The 22,762-nt window shown below is 41.6% G+C and overlaps 2 protein-coding genes across 2 annotated transcripts in view; one reads left to right on the top strand and one right to left on the bottom strand.

The window, feature by feature from the left end:
* On the bottom strand, positions 1-18,255 carry SETDB2 (SET domain bifurcated histone lysine methyltransferase 2). The gene is made up of 14 exons (XM_084226901.1): positions 17,961-18,255; positions 16,946-17,002; positions 14,527-14,649; positions 13,041-13,106; positions 12,363-12,465; positions 11,187-11,753; positions 9,588-9,707; positions 8,414-8,583; positions 7,447-7,669; positions 6,476-6,560; positions 5,420-5,513; positions 4,436-4,764; positions 3,708-3,796; positions 1-1,703 (listed from the first exon to the last, which is right to left on the bottom strand). The coding sequence occupies exons 1-14, from the start codon at positions 17,974-17,976 to the stop codon at positions 1,586-1,588; spliced, it is 2,160 nt and encodes a 719-aa protein (XP_084083027.1). The 5' UTR covers positions 17,977-18,255; the 3' UTR covers positions 1-1,585.
* Positions 18,256-19,814: 1,559 nt separating this feature from the next.
* CAB39L (calcium binding protein 39 like) overlaps positions 19,815-22,762 on the top strand; it is a 59,791-nt gene continuing 56,843 nt past the window's right edge. The window contains exon 1 of the mRNA XM_084200939.1: positions 19,815-19,935. The gene's annotated coding sequence lies outside the window, so the exon portion shown is untranslated. The remainder of the gene's footprint in view (positions 19,936-22,762) is intronic.

Genomic DNA, 22,762 nt, shown 5'->3' with positions numbered 1-22,762 from the left:
AGTTACACAGCACAGATACAATCCAATTAAAACAGAACCCTAAGCCATGTGTGCATTAGACATCCACTGCCTCTTGGCCTCAGGGCTGAGAACTGGCTCCTGCTTATCTTTCATTTTGCAGTATAGGCTTGGACATAACCAGGCCACGACCTTCATTTATTCCAACCATTTCTCTGAAAACCCCCACAGGAGCAGAGTGACACGGTGAGCACTGAGGCATACAGACTTGGAATCTGGGATACCAACCACGCCATTAACACATGAATAGTGGGTGGTTCTTCCAAGACTCATTTATCAAGGAACAAAGAAAGGTGCAGGTACAAGACTCTCATGTTTACCTTCTCCAACAAAGGCAATTTGACTTCAAGCCAACCACTTTATTTCATAAATGACAGCCTGAGTGAACCTTTTTTTTTAGCTCTCATGCTAATCAGCTGGCTGTATGGCAGTGATTTCCCTGTGACCTATGATGCTCTCAGTGTTACCTCGAGGCTGAGACACACCTGATCAGCTGCAGGTTTCTAGTAAGTGACCAATGTCACACACAGTCTTGTACTATAGTGCCTCTGGATTTTGTATTGGTAACTTTAAATCATTATCATATCCTCTGCAGTAACAGAGTAAACTTTGCTATCAAACTTCTTAAGTCTTACTTTAACAACATTTTTAATGAAATCCCTTTTTTTGAAAACTTTGGCAATGGTTCTTCAAGCATCTAAATTACTCACCGGTGCCACCTCCTTGCTTGCCCAAGGCTCCAACACATTCAAAAGCCACACACCTGCACAGCTATCCCTTGCTCCATTTCAGAGCCACCTCCTGCATCTGCACACCGTGTCTCCTAACGTAGCTTGTTTCTCTCTTACCAACAAACCATGTGGTAAGCAATTCTGTGACCCACCTGTCCCATACACACTATGGCACTGAGATGAGGTACACTGGATTTCTCAAGGATTTCTTTGTGTGTCACAAACGTGGAGAGGGCTGCAATTCGATAAAAACCAGTCATTTCTCTCCTGCTGCAGCAGGACTTGTCCAGCTCATTTGTAGCACAAACAGAGCTCTGCAGAACTGTTCTGTTTAATTCTCTGTTCAGGACAATCTGTCCCACTGGGTGCAACAGGCTTAGGTGTATTTGAACAATTCCTAGTGCCCAGATGGTAGTCTTGCATTCATAATGAATTTCAGAAACCTGAGTTTTGCTAACTCAACACTGTGGAGGGGCACAGAAAGCACCAAGAAACTGTTGCTCTCGTCATTTGTGTCTCCGCTGCAGATGGCATGGAGCAGGAATTCTTCCAGTGCACTATGAACATTGCTTGTGGATTAGAAGCAGGGAGGTGGAAGACCAGGAGAACAGAAATTACCTAGGAAAGGTTTGATGCCTGTTCTTAGGACAAACAGTTCTACTTCTGTAAACTACAAAAGTGACATTTAAATGTAAATTTAAAAAATCATCAGGTGAAAGGCATTTTAGTTGAATGCAATTAGCACCACAGACTTGAGGACCGTTTGCTGAGTAGTCATCCCTTCCAGCATATAAATTCCCAGGTACAAGATGTGTTGACAGTAGGAAAGCTTTTGCCTATAAGGTTTTTTTCCTGCACTTCTGAACTCCACAGTGACAGGAAATTTCTGTCTCTGGCATGCTTCCAGCTTCATAACCATAATCCCAGGTGAGTTCAGTTCCAGCTTTCACATGTCTAAGGAATAAAATAGGTAATTTGCTTGAACTAAGTGAAACAGTACTGTGCTAACAATTTGTCACCAACAACACACATGCAAACCCAAAAATTGTAGGGGGCAGGGAGCATCACACAGGCAGCTTGTTGGGAAGGAAACAAGGCATACAAGGAGTCGCTAGCACACTCATGCTCCTTTGGCTATGGAAATTGCAAATAGGGTTGGAGTCTAAACAATGTGCTCTAACTTAGAGGGAAATTCTGGGAAACAAAAATCAAACAAAAAAACCACTACAAAACCAAAGCCAACCAAACAAAAAACCAAAACAACAACCAAACAAAAAACCCCAAAAGAAAAACTCAAAACACCTTAAAACAAAACAAAAAAGGAAATCCACGTAAGTGATACATCTAAATGAATAACACAGTTTTGTTATTTTTCCTATGTACAATGCATCACTGAAGTTTGGACAGATCTCTAGCTATATTGTTGAAGACTGTCATCTTTGGTCTGGCAGGCTACCTTTTAATGCAATTGCACTATGTGCACCAAGCCCAAAACTCAGAATTAAACACATGCCTCTCATGAATCAGCTGCTCTGGTAGTAAAATAGAAGAAATGTCGAAGGCAGGAAATTAGTTGTCCAAAATGAATGCCAAACTAAATACCTGAGATTATGATGCTGAGGAACAACTGATGGAAAATTTAAGAAAATATGAATATTGTGATGAAGAGAGTAATTCTCTGGTGTTTGTCACTGGATATGGTATAGAGGACATCCAGTGAATTCCTAGGCAGCTGATGGAGAACAAACAATGAGGACTTTTCATACAGCACATAATTACAGCCTGGGACTTGCTGACTTGAGATGGTCTAGAGGCCAGACGTGTAAAACAAATAAAAAGGTGACTGGGCAAGTTCATGGAAGGCACACAATTAAGCTCAATGATCCAGGTGAAGTCCTTAATTTAGATATGTTGTAAAAGGGTGTTGCCCAGAAAATGGAAGAGCCAGTGAGGGGAACTCTCCTTCAACAACCTTCTTCCCTAAGTGTCTTTGCTGGTCACTACTATCACTCTCCAATGGCCTCAGTCCTCACTACACTTCTTTACCAAGTACTTGAGCAAGAAAGACACGAGCTAAAACAAAATCCTATTTTGGATGCTTTTCAAAACATTGTTTTCACAGTTCTTGGAGACCTCCCAGTGCAATCCAGAGCATCTGTGTCAGTGTGGAGCAGAGCTGCAAGGCTCCACAGAAGATCAGTGTTCGGTGGAACGGGTTTGTTGGCACAAATTCTCCCCTCTCTGTTCTGTTCTCACCTAGTTCTACTGCTGACATGCATGTCAGCCAACTTCATTCATACAATTCATCTTTCCTGTCTTGGGCTGAGCTGCTGCCATACTGTGTCTCGCCTGGCACCAGCTCTCTGTACTTCTCTTTCTGTTAGACACTAAGGAAATATCTGCATCTCTTATTCTCACAACAAATTTTCACCTCTGTGTATCCTATTGTCACATGCCCAGGACATCCTGGGCTACACAAAGTCCTGCTTGTCTTGACAGCTGTGAGGAAAAGGACTGAAGCCAGCTTGTTTGGCCCACAAAATGTCTCAACCTTAATATCCTGTGGGGCTCAATCCTGCCCTATGCGAGGCAGATCTGGTGGCCATTCCTTGAAACGCAACAGTGGGATGAGTGGATCTTGGCTTTCCAAATGACCATGCTGAGTAAAACCTATTTCTCCACTGAAGAAGATTATCACTTAAGTGGACACATTAAAATTAACCTTCCCTACTTTACATTTCAGTGCAAAACTGAAGCAAAACTCATTAGTGATAACCAGTCACTGTATTTCTTCTGCTTTTAGTGAACAATAAGAAGTCATCTATACGACAGTTGTGTGCTTTTATGATCTAAGCATCTGCCCCACCCCCCAGTGTAATTATGCTACAATAAGTGAGCAGTGGATTTTTTTTCCTCCTAGTGCCTTGAATGAAAAACATTAAACTTCCAGAAATTCACCTGTTTGTGAAGAATGCCACCCACGGAAAACTTCTGTTGTGAGTTTCTACAAACACACTTTGTGCAAAGAGATTTGGGCAGCAGCTGTGCTGTAAAACAGAAATTCTGAATTAGAAACAGTCCAACACCACATCATTGGCTGAAAAACAATGTCAGATATCATTTTGTGTCAGATATCTGTCACCAGTAAAGGTAGTTTCTTCCTTTCCTTCTTGAGCCCACACGGAAAGCTCATCACCCAACGCCATTGCCAGGGCAGCAGTGCTAGGGAGCAAGGAATGGATTACATGACTGTGTGTTGGCCAAGTACAGGATGTGAAAGGTCACTCAGGTGAGCTCATGGGAGCAGAAGGAAGGTTTCTGCGAGATGCACTAATATTAACACCATATCACCTCTGCAAGGAAGGCTTAAGAACAGCTTAAACATATACAAGGTCTTTGCTGTAAGACATCCACACTAATGAAAAGAAATAAATTATTTGCAGTGTACCTGCAGATTAGTCTATGAACTATTTCTCTTAGCTGGAGGTACTTGGCAATTGAACAGCCAGTGTGATCCAACCTACTGCCCTGCCACCTGTGATGGCAGGGAGCACCACATGTGCCTCTCCTGTCATGCACCCACCACCCATACTGTTCATGTGGAAAACCTTTCTAGTCTAAGCTTAAATAAGTAAATGATGCATTTGCAGAGGCAACGAAGAGAACCCATGCAATTTAGTACTTACATTTAGAAAACGACCCACATTTCCTTCTTTTGTGGCATCCAGTACATAAACATTTTCTTCATTACTGTTCTTGGGAAGCATCCCATCACCCTCAGACTCCTCACAAAGTGCGTCTTCTTTTGGCTGCCTGCTATTTTCTTTGCAGTCAGTTTTTAGGGGTGCATTGCTGGATGGCCTCACAACACACGTGTCATCCAGCACACTGGACTTGCCACACTCAACACCCTGCAGTGACAGACTCTTTCTTTCACATCCGGCACTCTCTACACCAGCAGAGTCAGTCTGTCCAATGTCCATCAGATGTTCTTCATTCTGCTGCTGGGTGGATTCTGTCAATGGACATCTATGTTATTTCTCAATACCAGCTTAAGGCCAAAGCCTTTCCCTTGTTGGGCCCCAAACTCTTATCCACCCACTTTTCCCACATCTTCCAAAATCTAAGCTTCCTTGCTACCTACAAGTCTATAACACAATTTTTCCATGTCTCTCATCAATCCTCCTACAAATGACTGTTTCCTGATGTGATGCCTGGAGCACTTGCTCAAGGTGCCTCTGAGTGACCTTGTGTCTCACTCTTCTCAAATCCCATTCCAGACTGACTTTTCCCACATAGCCTTTTTCATCATTCTCCACCTTAATACCCAAGAGAATCACAAACTGTAATTAAGACAGAAGCAAGATGCATGTGCAAATAGCGTCAGTTTCACACTTCCTCTCCAGCTTGACGTCCCCCCACCCAGTTTCAATTTTTGTTGGCTGGAACAGGTACTGGGTGTGACACAGCAAGATCTGCAAGGCTGACTTTCCCACAACTGCACAGTACTTGAGAAGCTGCTGTCTGGACAGTTCAACATGTCTCAACATCTACGGACGACACTGTTCTACTCTAAGAACTGGCCTGCCCACATTGTCTACATTAAAGTCTATCCCCTGATGGGACACAACTGTACAAAGCATGCAGTATATAGAGCTCTGCAAACCTACTTTCTTTTCCTTTCTTTCTTCCACTGGATAGTTTTGTTTTGCTTGGCTGATGAATCTGAGAACTATCATCTTCATCTGAGCTGGCACTGTGCACCTGTGTATCAAATGAAAAGGCTGTGATGTGCTGCATGCAACTCTGGGCTAAAAGGGCACAGCAAATGGCTTTTAGAACTCCAAGGCTGAAGGTTCAAAGCTATTGTAATGCATAGCTGTGGCTGAATTTGAGAAGTTAATACATTTACTGCAAAGCAACATTTATCTTAATTTCAAATTCTCTTTCAGAAAACCAGGAAAGAGTCCTCCAGTTACTAAGACATGTAAGTAAGTGCCTAAGTCCCAATAATTTCACTAGAATTTTAAGTTGCTTAGCCAAATCCCAAACATGCTTTTTACACAGTTTCAATGAAATTACCAGATATGGCAGAATTTCTCCTCTCCCATCACAAAAAGGCAATTAGTTATGGGACCTCTAGAATGGACAGCACTACAAAATGTTTGCATGAAAATTCCACGTGCATTTCTTAAGAGCAATGAATTCAGTAAAACCTACAGCTTAAGTTTACACCAGTTTTCCTCCTTTGCACATGTTTGCAGACATCGCTTCACACTCATGAAAGGTCAGGAGTCACATTCAGGTCAGTTCTCCCAACTCTGCCACGGTATGAGAAAACTGCATAGACATTGTGAAATTCCCTTCTCTCCCTGCTGTGCCATTCTTAGGGGAGACATCACAAAAATATTATCACTCTGACCCCCTAACCCTGTACACAAGGGGTGCAGGGGGAGAATAATTACTTCAGGCTCTTGAGAAGTGTAAGTGAAGGGGGAGAAGGGAAGGCTATGAGAGTAGATAGTGCTGGTCTGGGGGAATGTGCTGAAGGACTGATGATGGAGAGGGGATGGGATGCAGCTTCCAGCTGACAGCCTAGCTCACAGTGCAACCCAATCTCATGAACAAAGGTCATTAGAACTATCTAAACATACAAGATGAAAATGTCAAAGTTAACATACATATTCAACACAGTGAAAAATCAATCTGTTAAAGCCACTTATTACCATTTTTAGCTGGTGATTGCAAAAAACAAGTGTTCTAGTTCCAGGCCTTCTCACAGCTGCATTACTTGAGTTCTTTTGATGAACCCTGCACAGAAAGGTCAAAAAGAAATGATAAAAGACAAACAGACCCATAAGTGACTCTCACAACACACATTTCTCTAACAGTCTCTAGTTCCAGCCTCTCCTCTAGAAGGAACTACACCAGAGCCTGTGGTCTGGCCTCACCCCATGTTCTGTGAGTATTCTGTTTTTAAGAATTGAGAACCTAGGCTAGGTTCTTTATTGCATTTGTAAGAAAGCAGTTGCTCAAACTTTTTTGAGAGATCAGCAGCTGCTTTTATATTCTTTTCCAGCTGTCATGCTGAGAACCAAATTGTCTGTTGCTTTACTATTATTATATCAGATTATCTCAAAATAGAGCACCTACAGAGTTTTGCCTTTTCCTACTACTACTTTCAACAGTTTTGACAGTACAGCTTTCAACTAGGAAAACATGTTCACTGCAAAAGTGAGGTGTTGTCAGACTCTTAACAGGAGAGGTTAAGGTTTCTGGCAGGAAAGGTTATGTTACAAATAACAAAAGGTTTAGAGACTGGGAGCAAAGGGCAGAACAGCTGGTGGCTGATGTATTATCAAATGCTTCAGTGTCATCAAGTATCTTTAAACAATTTATTTCAACTATACTTTATTAATTCTTTCAAATTAGCATTCCCATTAATACCCTGAACAGATCAAGTACACCCAAGAGATGAACTGAATTTCTAAAAAATGCCAAATGGTACACATAAGTAAAATTAATGTAGAAGGAAAACTCTGTCCCACTAGAAGAAATAACTGGGAATTTAAAAAGAAGTTCAGAAAGAAAAAAACCACTACCCTCATATAAGAACATACTCTAAGTGATAAAACAGAATTCCTAGTTTAGCAGAATATTAGTTTTGTTATGCTTAAGCTTACTTTGATAAACTTACAGAGTTGATTTATTTTCATTATCCACAGTCTGAGACAAAGCATCCTGATTCTCAAGAATGTCATTTTTGTCAGTCTGCACTAGTTCAATCACTGAGTCTGAACGACCAAGGTCAATTTTTCTTTTTTTGGAAGTAAAGTCATGGCCTCTATCACTCACTGCACTTTTCTCCTCCAGCTCTTGCTCAGCATCTTCCAAAACTTCAGCTCTGCTCATTAATCTGCCTGAAAGAAAAAGAAAAGTTTTCTTGGTATTTTTTTTTAATGCTTGTGTACTGAGTCACACTCACTAGCAAGCACAGGTCAAACTTATATTAACAAATAGAAGACATTACTTGGGAAAGCAAAATATGAATGCTGTCTGTAATTCTATGATGTCAATATAGGCTGAAGTACAAACTGAATTAGAGAAGGGCATGTAGTAATAAGACAAAGGACAATGGCTTTAAACTAATAGAGAGCACATCTAGATTAAATATTAGTAAGAACTTCTTCGCTGTGATGGTGGGAGGCACTGGCACAAGTTGCCCAGAGAAGCTGGGAGAGCTCCATCTCTGGAAGTGTTCAAGGTCACTCTGGGTGGGGTCCTGAGCCACCTGGTCTACTGAAAACTGTCCCTGCCCATGGCAGGAATGCAACTAGATGTTTTTAAGGTCCCTTCCAATCCAAACCGCCCTATGATTTTATGATTTTTACCAAAGGAAAATTAGCCCTGGCATAGGATGCATGGATTTGTGAGGGAAAAAGTCAGCAGTCTGAGACAGCTTTTGCTCCATTTGTTTGTCTGTCATCATCTCATAGCAGAGCTTTTCAAAATTCTTATTCATATTGATCATAATGCAAGTTAAGATCACATTGACACACTTCTCTTTCAACCCTGTATTTCCCTGCTCTCAAAAAAATTCCAGGACACACACCATGGGAGAGGAAGAATTATGCTACATGTCTTCACAGGTCCCCTCCTGCTACCTGAGTAAGTACAAACAAATGTCCCCTTGTCGATGTCATCAAGGCAGCGGACACCCCAGCCCTTCTTCTCCGTGTTGAACACTTGCAGCCTGACTTGAATGCCATGCTGTACAACTCTGTTCTGACACATCAGCTTGTCACACCTGCACAACACACTACACTCATAAATCCTGTCAAGAGAAGACAAAAAAAAGCACAACATAAATGGATGCATTAGCACAACGAAGTTCCTGTTATTAATTCCCCTTCTAAGCATCAACAAGGCAGTGGACTGAAATATAAAGACTCTGGCTAAAACTGGTTGTGCAGCAATGCTCTGAAGCTTGTGACTTTATTGACTGTTGGGTCATTAATTTTAAGAGTCTGGCTGTCAGATTTTGGCATAAGTATACATAAGATTACATACATTTTGGCATAAGAAAAACAAATGCTATATTTTTGTTTTATGGGAGTAAATCACACAGAAACAGAAATCCCTAAGAAGCACCTAATTCTATACTGGAACTGATTTTAGCAAGACAGCATATGTCTGGACTTCATTGTAGCTGTCCATGCTAATGAAGCATTTCCAAAAGGACTCATAATTGTGGTTTTTTTGCATCTGCTTTGGGTTCTTTGACAACTTTAATTCTGCATGTCAGCCAAAACCTAACATCACACAGAGGACTGAAAGGGGCTCCTCAAGCCGGTAGATTCAAGCCTTTGGCTATTGCAGAAAGCTACCTTGCATAATTCCTCTCCTAGACACCTGAAGTAACTGGCATCTTCTCCAAGCCACTTATTAATCCACATGAGCTGAATAAGAGAAAGGGCAAACACTTGAAGCATTGGATGGCTTTTGGACATTCTTGGAAGAGTCACTCATAACCAAGTCTGGCAAAAGCAGCTGGCTGATGCATCTTTAGGATTCTGGTCACTCTTCACACTTCTCCTGGACCTTGACCTAAGCTGTGAAAACTGTAGGATCTGCAATACAAAAGTTTTTTTTTTCCTCCTTTTATTCAAGTCACATTAATTATTTTTTGTCATCTTGATCTATCACTAAAATTGTGACAAAAATAAAGGTTTCAGTAATCCAAAAACTCCAGTTATTTTAATTCTGTGGCACTTAGACTGAACTATTAACTGCTGTTTTATTTGTATGCCCTTATTTTACTCCTGTAGTCTTTCTTACCCACTAGGAACAGGTCCCTCCAGTCTTTTGTAACGGTACCCACGGGATCTTTTACTACTCGGAGACGGAGAAATTTTACTACAGCCTCTTGCCGTTAGCTGTAGACATGCACATTTTGACCTAAAAATAAGAGTAAAACATCTCAGAATGAATTTGAAGCAGTATAAATCAATCATAAATCTAGGTAATTTGAAATGCACTTGACTATACACATCCATAAATATACCTGTATTCCCCCTCCCTGCTCCATTTACTTCACAAAGCTGTTTCAGGCACCTTTTTCCTTAGTCTCTTGGCTGGTTACCTGTACTTTAAAACAACCATGTTCTCTCCACCCCAACCCCATTCTTCTGCCAAGCTCCTTAAATGGCACATGCAAACAGCTGAAGTACAACAGAAACTTATTACAGGCAGGACACTGTCAAATGGATCGAATGAATAAAAATCATCTCTTCTGGCACAGCATCCCAGCCTGGTTGCCACTACTCGGTTATGTTCCTCCCTCCCTAACCCCCAGGAAGTGAAGAATTTTACACTGTGGAAGATTCAAGCAACAGTGCTTGTCCTCACCATTGTATGTCATGACAACTTCAAAGAGTCACAGTGACTGTGCAAATCCTAAACCCCAAAATTGCACATCAAAAGCATCTCAATTCTTGTGGGACTTTAGTGCAAAGAAGTGGCATGCTGCGTGCTTGTCTTTCTCACCACTCAGCTGAAACTAAATTACTAAAATTAAGTTTCATTGTACCAGGCTGTGATTTCAAGCTTTTGCTGGGTCATGAGCAACTATGTTGCACAGCAGCATATGCAACTGCCCGAGCTGTCAATAATACAAAATGGATGCAACACTAAATAATGCCTACAGAGAGAAATCAGACAAACATCCTTCAAGAAAGTAGACAAAAATACCACCAAACTTGCATATGGTAACTGTGGCAGGTTTCCACAGTGTCTGTAGCTCAGAATTACTGGGATTTAGAAAAAGATGACAATGAGCAAGAGTATTGGAACTGCTGAGACCACAAATGTATTCTGTAACCACTGAGTTTTGTAGTTTCTGTTTAGACAAGGGGAAGGATGACATGTAGAGGTTGGGAACAGGGATGTTTCTTCATCTGCCCTCAGTAACCCTCTAAGTTCCAAATGATCTGATCTCTCAAGGCTGTCCCATCCCATCTACAGGATGCCATTTAACAGTAGGAACTGCAGCAGAAATTGTCAGGCAGGATCCTTCCCTGCCTGCCATGAAAACAAGCCTGCCTCTGTTGGCACAAGACTCCCTTCCCTACTCTTTTTCCAAAGCCAAGATATCTGCTTGTCAGCTCCACCTGGAGAAGAAGTACTGCCAGTTTGGAAGAACGGAAAAGGAACACAATAATCCGCCTATTGATTGCTTCCTTCCCTACAACAGAGGGTGGACCAGTGGGAGCACCCAAGCTCTGGAGAAAAGAAAGACACAGTGGTGTCAGCCAACACAAAGCATGGCACAAGATATTCCAGCAGTGCTGGTCTTGTTCGGTACTGCGCCTTCACACTCCACCACCTTGCTATTGAGGCATCATGTGTCACTGCCCAAGATGAGATCTTTCTACCTACCTATCGATGCAGCCATCTGTGCAGTCACAGGAATCAACAAACAGGCTGGAGAGATTGTTGAGATAATATCCACGTGGCCACGACGACTTCCGATACTTGAAATAAGGCAATCTTGCGTGGTCGAGATTGTTACAGAAGGAGATGGGCACAGACTCGGCTCCGTCGCTAATATCGAACTCAAACACCAGGGGCTCGGGATTCATGGTGTTCCTGCCCAACAGCACATAGGTGTTGAAGGAGAAATGATCAACAAATAAGAAATTGCACTCTGTTTCAAACAAGTAGTTTCGCACATCTCGAAAGCTTCTCAGACTCCGACCACAAGGAGCTTTGTAATTCACATCCAGTGGTTTCGAAAGGCAGTCTGCTTTTGCATGGCGTCTTTGGAAGTCAAACAGGATTGGGATCTTCAGAGGATTTTCACCCTTGTAGGAACCCACTGCTCTGTTGGCAAGACATGCACTAGAGCACTTGTGGTTCTGATACTGCACATTTAAAGGTAAACCTTGAATTTTGCTAGATGCTTCTTTACTCCCTGAGCAGGTTCTTTCCACATCCTCTTTTTTGCTATTTGAAGAGGAAAAAAAAAAAAAGAAAGAACAGCACCATCTTAGACAACCAGTACTGTGTTCAGTTTTTTAGCAGTTCAGTATTTTTAGCCCCATTGCTAGAAGGCCTAAGGTTTCCCATGGCGTAGTTTTCCTGACAACATATAAAGACATATTTAGTTGCATTGAAAAAAAAAAGCTTCTTCCCAGAACTTACATGCTAAAACACAGCAAGGAAATTTAAAAAAAAAGGAATAACGTATATACCCCTGTCTTTCAAATCAGTACCTGAGGCTAAATACTACACACAGAAAGACTAAGTTATACACCTGACAATCTGCACACTAAAGAAGGTCTGAGAACTGATGCTGAAATCCTAACCCTAATAACACTCATGAACCTTTATTCACAACCATGCCCTATTCTGCAATGTTTTCATGTGGGAAATTAGACAAGTCTATCCAAAACCTCAGGTTTTCCGCACAGGTCAAGTTAAAAACATTTTCACTTTGAAAACTCGCAGGATTCAAATTGGGTTTAAAACACTGACTTTAGAAATACAAATTTTAGAACTCTCTCAACTGTACTAGAGAATATGTTGAATAAGGAATTGAAAGAAGGCACTGACCTGTCAGAAGCTTCTACAGTGTCTGCAGCATTGTCATCTGGAAGAAGAGGCTGCATTTTGAGTTTGGTTTCCTGTGCACTATCTCCATTCAACTCATCACTTACTGAAAAAAATTGAATGTGAGCGAACTCTTAATCAATCCAGATTTCAATTTATGATTGAATTTACTTTAGTTACTAAAGCGATAATTAACAAAACACAATACAAACAAGGCATTGCTATGAACTACAGCTAACAAAAAGCTTGTTAGCAAGTGTGCTACTGAAAAATCTTCCATGTCATTTTCAAAGTGACCAGAAAGAACATGTACAAGAAACACATTTACAGATCTCCTTCCATTGTTAGAGATAAAAGGATGCCAAACTATTACAGCCAGTGGAGCCATGCACAGGATAACTGCTCACAGACAGCTTGGGTTCATAAGGGCTTACTAGTTCAAATTCTCTTCCCGTAGTACAAGTATTATATGTATACACACAAACCACAAAAATACAAACCCAGGTGAGAGTTCACAGTTCAGTATTTGAGGAAATTAATAATTAGGCTTTCCTAATTGTAATGCTAATGGCCTTCTCAGATCTATTTTATTGATTTCAAAGAAGGGAATTGAGCTTCTAGTGAGTAAAACAAGACAAATTAAATCCACATACCAAACAAACACAATGGAAATGCACATACCATTTGCCAAGGTTAAGAGATCACCTAGATTAGCTTCATTCACCAGTGCCCAAGCCTGCCAGCATTCTATGCAAAAAAAACCAAACCAAAACAGATACTAAGTTGCATTTAAGTGATGACAATAGGCAAAACAAGTCTTAAATCCTCCACAGACACTTGTTTCTCCTCACTTGCTCACCTACAGCATATCAAGACTGATACTACTAGAAATGTGCTGCACCACAGACCTGAGCAGACACATCCAGGAATTACAAAATTGTTACAGCTCACAGCACTAGTTGTGAATTGGCACTGAATATCCATTAGCTTTTGGAAAGCTGCTGGAATGTTTCCAAACACACAAACTGGTGGCCTACAGTGGCAGCAGTATATATCAAGACAGTTTAGTGTAAGCTTTTACCTTGGTCATCAGACTGATCATCTTCAGGCTAGGAAGTGCTGGAACTTGGCATACGAAATTAATGCTACTTCTAAATTGGTGGAAATGGGCTTCAGATAGAAGAATGCAAGAGACCTGTTCTGTCTCAACCTCTTACCCCATGCAAAAAATATTACAAGCTGGCAGACAACTCTCAGCAAAATCCACCTTAATATTTTAGCTTGAAACCTTTATAGAACAAAGCACTGAAAAATTCAAACTGAACTTTATCACAGATTCATTGCATCATCTGGAGATTCAAGTTCAACTTTTATCTCTGCACTGCTTTGATATTTTGTTGTAACAGTCAAGATGTGGGAGCTCAAAAACACAAAAAATTGCACTTCCAGTTTAGAGGAAGTGTTATATATATAATGCAGAGTGTGTGCCTATATTAGTTTAAAAGCATCTTACATGACTGTACGTTTTCTTGCACAAAAAACCCCAATAAGATCCACTGATTACATTTATAGGGGTGACTTAACAAAAAGAAGCAATTTTACTCAATTAAATAAACCAGTAAAAATAAATCTGCTTATTGCTCCAAGCTGATCAGAATTATGATTTTAGTGTATTTTGATGTAGATAGGGGAAGCTTATTTCCTTGAAAATCAGGAACAATCTGAAATGCATTAGTGTCACATTTTTCTACTATTGTTTCATGTTATAATGGTGTCTCTGACAAAAAAAACCAAAAACCTGAGGTGATTATTATCCTACCCCAAAAGCACTCAATTCACTGACAACAGCTTGAAAGGCTAAAACTTCTGATGATAAATGAAACACAAAGCACTGCGATATTTCATTACTTCTCAAAAATGAATATTTCAGTTCCATGTGCTTATGAGCCATTCATTGTTGAAAAAGTATACAGGCAAAACAAGGAAATAGCCAATTGTACCTGAAATTACTTTTCTTTTTTAAAAAAGAAAAGTCATCTTAAAACCACCAACAGCTAAGTTATTAAAATTCAGAGATATCTGGATTATGGCAGATATCACACAGACCTCCACAATGCAGCCTGCAGCTACTCTGCAGTACAGTTTAACTACCACAAGGATTTCAAACCTTGGTTTGTTGCAGTTCCATTCTTGATCTTTTCCTTTAGCAAGGACAGCACATTTTGCAGCTGCTCAAATATGACATCCACTCTTCCACCTCCCAATTGCGCCCAAAATGTCTTCACATCACCTGCAATACAAATTACCATTTACAGCTCCTGAGAAGTCTAAAAACATGCCTAACTCCTAGTGGAGTATTCAAAGGCTCCCACTCATTTAATCTGGAATCACTTCTGAAAAAACAATTAGTACAGCAGGATTCATTAAACCTCCAGAAGTTTATTCCTAAACCTAATCAAGAAAGTGAAACAGAAGTCAAGTGATGAACTGGAGTGGCTTCCAATGGTGCACAATGCTCCTTCAAGCAACTTTTTAAGCAGGTCACAAAGGGAGCTGTGGAAGCCTTTCTTCAAACACCAGCAAATGAGTCCCACTAAAAATTAATCACTGAAACTCACAAAAGCAAAACAGGAGAATATTTTCAACTGAATGAACTGAATACTTTACTTGACAAAAGACACTGGGATTTTTTTTTTATATCTCTAACCTCTCTTAGCTGCATAGGCTGACTATCCTGTCCCATCATTAGTTATGGTATGTTTTTTCAGGGAAAAAACTTTCAAAATATTTTCAGATAAAAGCAGTTTGATGAACTGTGCTCAGCAAGGGGTATCAGTTGAAATAACTAACACATCCCATATATCATGCTTCCTTCCTCTACTAGAAATATTTATAAAAAACATTTTGTTTAAAGAAATGTTTTTTAAGCTACTGGTTTAGAACCTCTTCTCTTTCAAAGCTATGTACCTTTGAGGTGCTAAGCCCATTCATGAAGGCTCTTGTTAAAACTGTAGCTGTGCATCTTTGTCAAGGGCTGTGAAAAGGAAATATGTTTCAGTGTGTCAAAAGATGATGGCAGAAGAAAGAACAAGCTCTTTCTCAGTTAATGTTGCTCTTCTTCAATGACCAAGCACAAAAGCATAAGCAAATCTGTTTTCCTACTCAATTTCTAGAGGCAGAGTCCACTGTCACCACACTAGGTTTTACATTCCACTTTCAGAAAGCAAATCTCTGGCAAACATCCTGGGATGACACCTTCCCAGCAGTCAAGAAATACTGCATTCCTGTCAGGCTCACAAAAAAATATTCCTTCATTTTTTGACTTAGTAGAGAATGACTTCTGTTGCCCAGGGTACCAGAAGCCCAGTGATGCTATGGCAGTGTGGTTACCCTCAAAAGTCCCATGACAGCAGTGAAAGAAGTAACAATCTTTTGTCACAACAGCCTCTGCTGCTCATGTCACCAGCAGCTAAATGCATAATACTTAATATCAACAGGCAATGATAAAAGTACTTTTCTCTTGTGAAATAGCTTGATTTGGCACTAACTCTCAACAAAATTCAATGACCTCTTCTATTAGCAGAAATTTTTTTAAAACATGTGGAAAGCTTGAAGTCCAATTACAGAAAAAGTCACAACAATTTTTGGAAACCTACACTACTGGTCCAAGGCATACCACCTGCCCTGTGCCATTCCCACCCTTTTGCTGTACACGACAGTATCACAAATTTAAAATAACAAAAAGTATATTTAATATTTGTGTTTAAAAATAAAAATTTAAAAATACATTCAATTGAAAATATGTATTTTGAACTTCTAGTAATAAGTTTCTCCACTGCAGATTAAAACTGCTGGTCCTTATTCATTACATGTTTTCAGCTATTTCCATACATTGACTAAATCTAGATTGCACTGGTGGATGGATTAATTCAGAGGATGGGTAACAGAATAGTTTCTTGTTTCTGGGTCCTCAGCTATAATAATGTGTAGGCCATAGGGAAATAAAACAGTCACCTTGGAAATGCCTCCCCAGTTCTCATGCTGAAGTGCCCCAAAACTCTGGCAGCAAAAGCTTTGTTTTGCATGGAGAAGCAAATATTGCATTTTTGTTCATAGTATAATTTTCATTTCAAAAAAGACAGCTGTCCACACCACTAATCTCTCCAGTGCTCATGCTGCTATCACCAACCACAGCCAGAAGGACAGGGAATGAGCAGACACCAGATACATCTACCTTGTCAGCATTCAGAACCATCTCTCCAGCTGATGGATCAGGGTGTGCACTGGCATCTGGCTGCAGGAATCTTCTTTTCCCTTTATAGAATCCTTGTGACCACATATCTCTTTTTTTCCCAGCATTGTGCAGGGGAATGATGCTACAGCAAGCAACAAGCAGCCAAGGTCAGGGCTACTTACTCCAGCCACAAGATAAACAAACTGGGTGCATGTTTCCTGTAGCACTGCTTACAAACTTCTTACACCATAAAAGACAAAACTGTTGTCTTCCAGTAGTAATTTTCATATCAGAAGTAGTGCCAAATATACATTCCTTTTCTCTTTCCCTCCATAAATCCAAAATATACTACCTTCAGCGCTCTCCTCCCTGGAACTGGTAAGGTTCTCCTCTTCGAAGTCACACAGCACTGCAAGAGATGCAGAATGGACAAGTGAGTAAGAGATGGGGTAAGAAATTCAAAACAGTTGCACTTACTCAGCTTTTCAAAATTTATTCTGGTAAATACTACAGTGGGCATCAGTGGAGGACCACTGTGTGAGAATATGTTGTGTTGAAATAGTCACTCCCCTTTCAAACAGTCATCCCACGCCTTGTCATGATCTAGCTGAGGAGCACTCAAACAAGCAATGTGAGGAAATTTTTTTACTTAGGTCATTTCTCACTGTCCTTCAAGCATGAAGCTGTCACAAGATGACCCAAACTTTCCAGCATATTCAGATGAGCCTACGCAACCGCCCTGCCCATTAACTCACGGTTGGTTTTTTTTATTTTCTAAATTGATGTGCTCACTACAGAAGTACTATAACTAAATCAATTTATTTAGGGGAAAAAAAGGAAAGCTGTTTTTAGGTAAATAAATTACTGAATCTGTTTCTTGACAAATGGAAGATACCCTTCACTGCAAGAATACTAAGTAAGAGAGCACTCTTCAACCACATTGAAGATTCCAAATTTTTATCTCTATGAATCAAATAGGTTAGAATCAAATAGGTTAGAAAAGACCTCTGAGATCGTCCAGGCCAACCTATGACCGAGCTGCAGGATGCCAATTGGACCACGGCACTGAGTGCCACATCCTGTCTTCCCTTAAACACCTTCAGGAACGGTGACTCCACCACCTCCGTGGGCAGCCCATAATGACACAGACAGCGTAAAACGTGCCTTATTTACGTTAGCTGCTTCATCTTTTCTATGCTGTAACTGAAAAAAAAAATCAACCCCAAACCTTGCCATTCATTCTGGATACTTCATTTGGTTGAACGGGAAAATGGGTTAAGACAGTTGACTCCTAAAAATGTTTCTTACAAGACTAATGGCTGCCCAAAACATGCATATATATGTATAAATTTTTTAAAAAGGCTTACTGCTTTTCTCTTCCATTCTCCGGGGGTGCTGCTCGGAGAGCTGTCACCCGCGCTGCGGCGGCGCCGAGCCCGGCTCAGGTCGGGGTCTCGCTGCGCTCCGCCACGGCTGCAGGGCCCGCGCCGAGGGCCGGCGGGCAGGGGCCGGGGTGCCGCTCGGGCTGCGAGGCTGGCATGGGGCGTGCCTGCGGCCAGGGCTCGGGCCCCAGGTCACTCCCGCACCCCTGGGGGCCTCGTCCAGGCCCCAGCCGGCTTCTTCTGCGGCTGCCGCTTCTTCCCTTCTTCCCTTCCTCCTCCTCCAACGCTGCCCCCGCGCTGCCCACCGCCAGGGGGCGCAACGCCCCCGGGAGAACCTGGATGCGGGCGGCCCCACATAAGGCGGGGCCACGCGCGCACCGCCTCTCCCTCTCTTTCCATTGGTTGCGGCGGCAGGAGGGGCGGCAGCACCGGCCAATGGAGAAGCAGGGAGGGCGGGGAGGGGGCGGGGCCGCGAGGCGGCGGAGAGGCGGCGCAGGCGGGGCGGGGGCACGGCCGAGGGACTGGAGGTGCGTCCGCCATCTTGGAGGGGGCGGGGCGGGGGGCGGGCTGTCCGCGGGGCTGTGGGGGCGCCGGCGCCATCTTGGGGCCGGGAGGAGAGCGGGGCGAGCGTTCGTCTGCGGTCTGCTCGTTAATGTACCGTAAATTAAAGCGTTCGGTACGTGAGCGAATTGCGTAACATCGCTGCTGGCCTCTGCTCTTCTTCCTTGCTAGCTGCCCTGCTGCCGTATGGAGCGCTAAATTGTCGCTGCCCTTTTCTGTTCGAAATGCGGAAATAAAGTTTTATATCTCCCTTTAAAATTTTCAGCTGCGTTGCCTTTGCGAGTGTTGGTGTTGTGGCTATGTAAAGATGTTTTTCACAGGGGCAAAAATCTCTTCTTAAAAAGCAGGGAGGGTGCTTTTTTGTCGCTTCTTTTTTGCCGCCACTTTAAAACTGTAGAAATAAACCTGCTTAAATAATTGCGAAAATACTTCCCATCTTGTAGATATTGCCGATCTCGTGGCGGGCGGTAGGAATGTGATTATTGTGGGGACAGGAATGCTCTGTTTATGTGACATGGAGCGCTCATCTGACCCAAGATCCTCCAGAAGATTTTGATGTCCAGCATCTGCTTTGGGCTTGTATAAAACCTTTTAAATGTTCACACAGACGTGCCTACATCTGTGGCTGAAGTTCAGCCCATGAGAGCTGCCCAGCTCCCCAGGTAGGAACGAGACAATCACACACAGCAGCATTGCTGGGAAGAGGGTGGCTCAGCACTCCTGATGTGCTGGCAAATCTCTCAATAAAATAGTAATGCATTAGGTTTTTAAAAAGAGACTTCTCCCTTGTAATTGTTCATTTTAAAATTGAGCACAGGCTTTTCTTGCTCCTGGAATATTCTGCCTTATGAGATGCTGCTTGCAGATTAATCTCGCTTTGCTGAATTATTAATACATGTGCTCGTGAATGCTGAATGTTAGGGAACACTTGTGCCTTTACAATTGTATATACGGAATAAACCAAATTCAGAGAAGATGGAGCCCTGTGCTGGAAGAATCTGAAAGAACATGACTGCCCGCCTTGGACAAATTTTGAATTTTATTAATATATTAGAAAGTACAAATAGATTTTGCTTGCTATTTGAAGCAAAAAGAATGGTAAATACATTTTTCTTAAAACTAAATTAAAGACTTAAAATTAATGAGGCACTTCTGAAATATGCCTGAGTTCCCTTCATTTTGCTTTTAGCCTGGAACTGTAAGATAGGCTTTCTGCAACATAGCAGCAAACTCTGCCAGTGAACCAGTAAGCTCAGTCCTTCCCAAACTTGTTAGGTGGCAGAAGCTCACAAGCGATGCTGAGCTGACGTCCCAGCAACCTGCCTGCAGCTCTCCAGCAGCAGTGTGAGCTTCCTGGGGCTCTGCAGTCTGGACCTGGACTGACTACCTGTACCCAGAGGTGAGGGCAGCGCTCCCACGGGGTGACAGCCAAAGGACCCACTGTCCTGGAGAATGGTGCTGTTGACTGAGTTGCTGAATTAAGCTTTCATTACATAGGTCTGGTCATATGTAGAGAGTTAAAATGACCAATCGCATGGACAGGCAGAGTGCAAGTAGCTCTATGGAGTGGGAGGAGGTGAGCCTGGTCTCAAAGGAATTAATCTAGTTCTCTTCTCCAGGGATGTTTTTTTCACTGTGAATGCAGTGGGGATTTGGGCTTTTCCTCGTATGACCAGATAGATTTGGGCGAGGTAGAGACACACCCGTCAAACTCCAGCAAACAGCAAAGCAGTCAAAGCCATAGACTTTGGAAAGCCATGGGCATTCAGAAAATGGGGTTTTTTTGTGGTTTTTTTTTTTTTTTTTTTTTTTTCATTCTGATAGAGCTTTCTGTTCTTTTCTGATAGGGTTGGCTCTTTGTTTTATTGACTTTAAGTGTCATCATATCCATTGAATACTTCTGCCAGCTCCCGCTCTGTCACATTCTCCCTGTTATCCTTGGTGATTTAACTTGCTCCCTTATAGATAAATGTCTGCACTTCATCCTTTCAAAATGCAACTCTAATATAATCTTCTCTTTTATTACGTTGATTAGTTTCTGTGGTTTATATGTAGTCTCTTGTTGTTCACAAGTCTGTCTTCAGTAAGGTAACAGAACAGGGAACAGGCAATTCACTGCAAATCATAGATCATTCCTACTTTACAAACAAAATGGTTTTAGTGAGGCAGCCTTTGGTTTATCTTAGAAATTTTGCTGCAACACATCATTATCTGTGAAGACACAGGCTAATATTCCCTGTAGGTATGTTGCTCACTAATTGAGTATTTACTGGTCCTCAGTATGTTTTGTTACTATGTTTTGTAGTTCTTTTGCTATTATAGATATGGTAGAAGGTTATTCAAATATTTTTTTCCCCAGGTATTAAATGAAAGAAAGAGGAGATTTTGGGTCTCTGAGAAGCCTGTAAATTTATTTTCTTCTACCTCTGGTGTAAGCATGTTTGCATTCTTGGCAACTAAAAGTCTAACAAATTGTCTGTTTGAGAAGTGGAGGTTCTAAAATCATAGGCTGTTGTAGTCCTCAGGGAATCTTAAAACACAGGCAGAGACTGGCTAGGAAAAGGAAAGGAAAAATTTGTGTCACTGTTTTAACAATAGACTTCTTTCATGTTGAGGACCTAGATGTCTGTTAATTACTAACTGGTTTGAGGGGTTTGGAATCTGGCCCAAAATGCTGAAACTCTTAACCATCCACTGGCTGGCATTTTCTCCAAGGTCTGTATTTGGAAACTGGTAGTGCAGTGAATTTAATCTGTTTAGTAGAGGTGTTTTCAGTTTCAGCCATATTTCTGTCTTCCAGTCTCGGTGTTCATTGCCAGCAAAGATTCCAGGCAACTGTGTGAGCACAGAGAGCAAGGACTGCTTTGGATGTTAGGTTATGTCAGACCGAGCTGAGCAGCATGTGTTGCCTTTGCTGTGCCACAGCATCACCACACTGATCAAGACCTAAGGCTCTGCCCTCTAATTTTGGGTGATGTGAGTGAATTAACAAGATCTGAAAGCCTGTGATTACAAGTGCACTTGAAAGGGCCTGAGATTTCTGGAAACCAGGCAGTAGATGTATATGATGAAAGGAATCCAAAATAAATGGATGCCTAAAACTCTTTTAATCTTCATTTTTCCATGTGAACACAGCAATATATTTGTCTGAAATAAATTTTCACTGGTACTTTCTGAAGTGAGGCTTGTGGTTGTAAAGTATTCTGACCCTTCTGATGGCTCTTTGTGGGTTTGCCTGCAGGGTAAAGTATGCACACAAACTATTTTCATTACATGAATGCGTAGGAGACATTAAGCAATCTGCAAGAATTAATGAATTTGTGGTGTTCCCACTCTGAAAAGATGATCTCTGGGGACCCCTACAACTTCATTTTGACTTTTAAATCCAAGTGTGGAGGCAGCTGCCCTTGTGATGCCAGCTGATAGAAGGTTGATGGGCTGGTGCTGGTCCTGGTAGCTGCTGTGCAAAGGCAAGAGAGGCAGTGCCTGGTGAAGAATTGGACTTGAACTAATAAAAGCCATCAAAAGGAGACACAAGGCAACAACCTGAAGTCATTATTGTGTGTGGCGAAACAACCTTTTTCAAATAAAACTGAAACATGTAAGGTTTCAAATGTACTAAAGGGAATTTGACTAAAACCTAAAAAGGGCAGATATGTGTTGTGGTGTGGAGGCTCAACAACAGAGCTCTTCATAAGAATATTCTGGACAAAACAGTCCTTAGTCACAGTTTCCTGTGGGGAAATTAATTTAGTTGAAGAAAATTCTAATTTTTTAGTTGATTTTTTTCCTTAACCCAGTTCAATGTGCTGCATCAGTGCTTGGTTTGGCTTAACTTTGTAGAGGTGTGAAACCAACAGTAAGGGGTGAGGAACAGGAGCAGCAAGAATGGGAGGGAGTATTGTCCTATTTATATTTATTTCATTTGGGTTTGTTTATAAGTGTTTTGAAGGGTCAGGGAAGCCACAGTCCCCTGAACGTTTAAAATTGGCACTGTCAAAGAAAGAAACAGTCCAGATGTTCCTGGACTTCTTGGACTGCCCTGTTCCTTTGTGTCATTACTCATGGGACTGGTTGGGGTTCAAAAAAAAATACAAAAAACCCCAACCAAAGAAAACAAAACAAAACAGAACAAAAAAACCACCAAAAAAACCCCAAAAGAAAAACCAAATCAAACAACAACAAAAACCAAACAGAAAACTCCAGCAAAACAAACAAACAAACCC

This window comes from Fringilla coelebs (assembly GCF_963513975.1).
Source record: "Fringilla coelebs genome assembly, chromosome: 2".
NCBI classification, from domain to species: domain Eukaryota; kingdom Metazoa; phylum Chordata; class Aves; order Passeriformes; family Fringillidae; genus Fringilla; species Fringilla coelebs.
The sequence above is the reverse complement of the archived record's forward strand: the minus strand, read 5'-3'. Positions and strand labels throughout refer to the sequence as shown.

Coding starts and splice junctions, on each gene's coding strand:
- SETDB2 (XM_084226901.1), bottom strand. Junction 9,708..11,186: donor ACAGATGGCTGCATCGATAG/GTAGGTAGAAAG, acceptor TCTTATTTTTAG/GTCAAAATGTGCATGTCTAC. Junction 6,561..7,446: donor AATGAAAATAAATCAACTCT/GTAAGTTTATCA, acceptor CTTTCTGTGCAG/GGTTCATCAAAAGAACTCAA.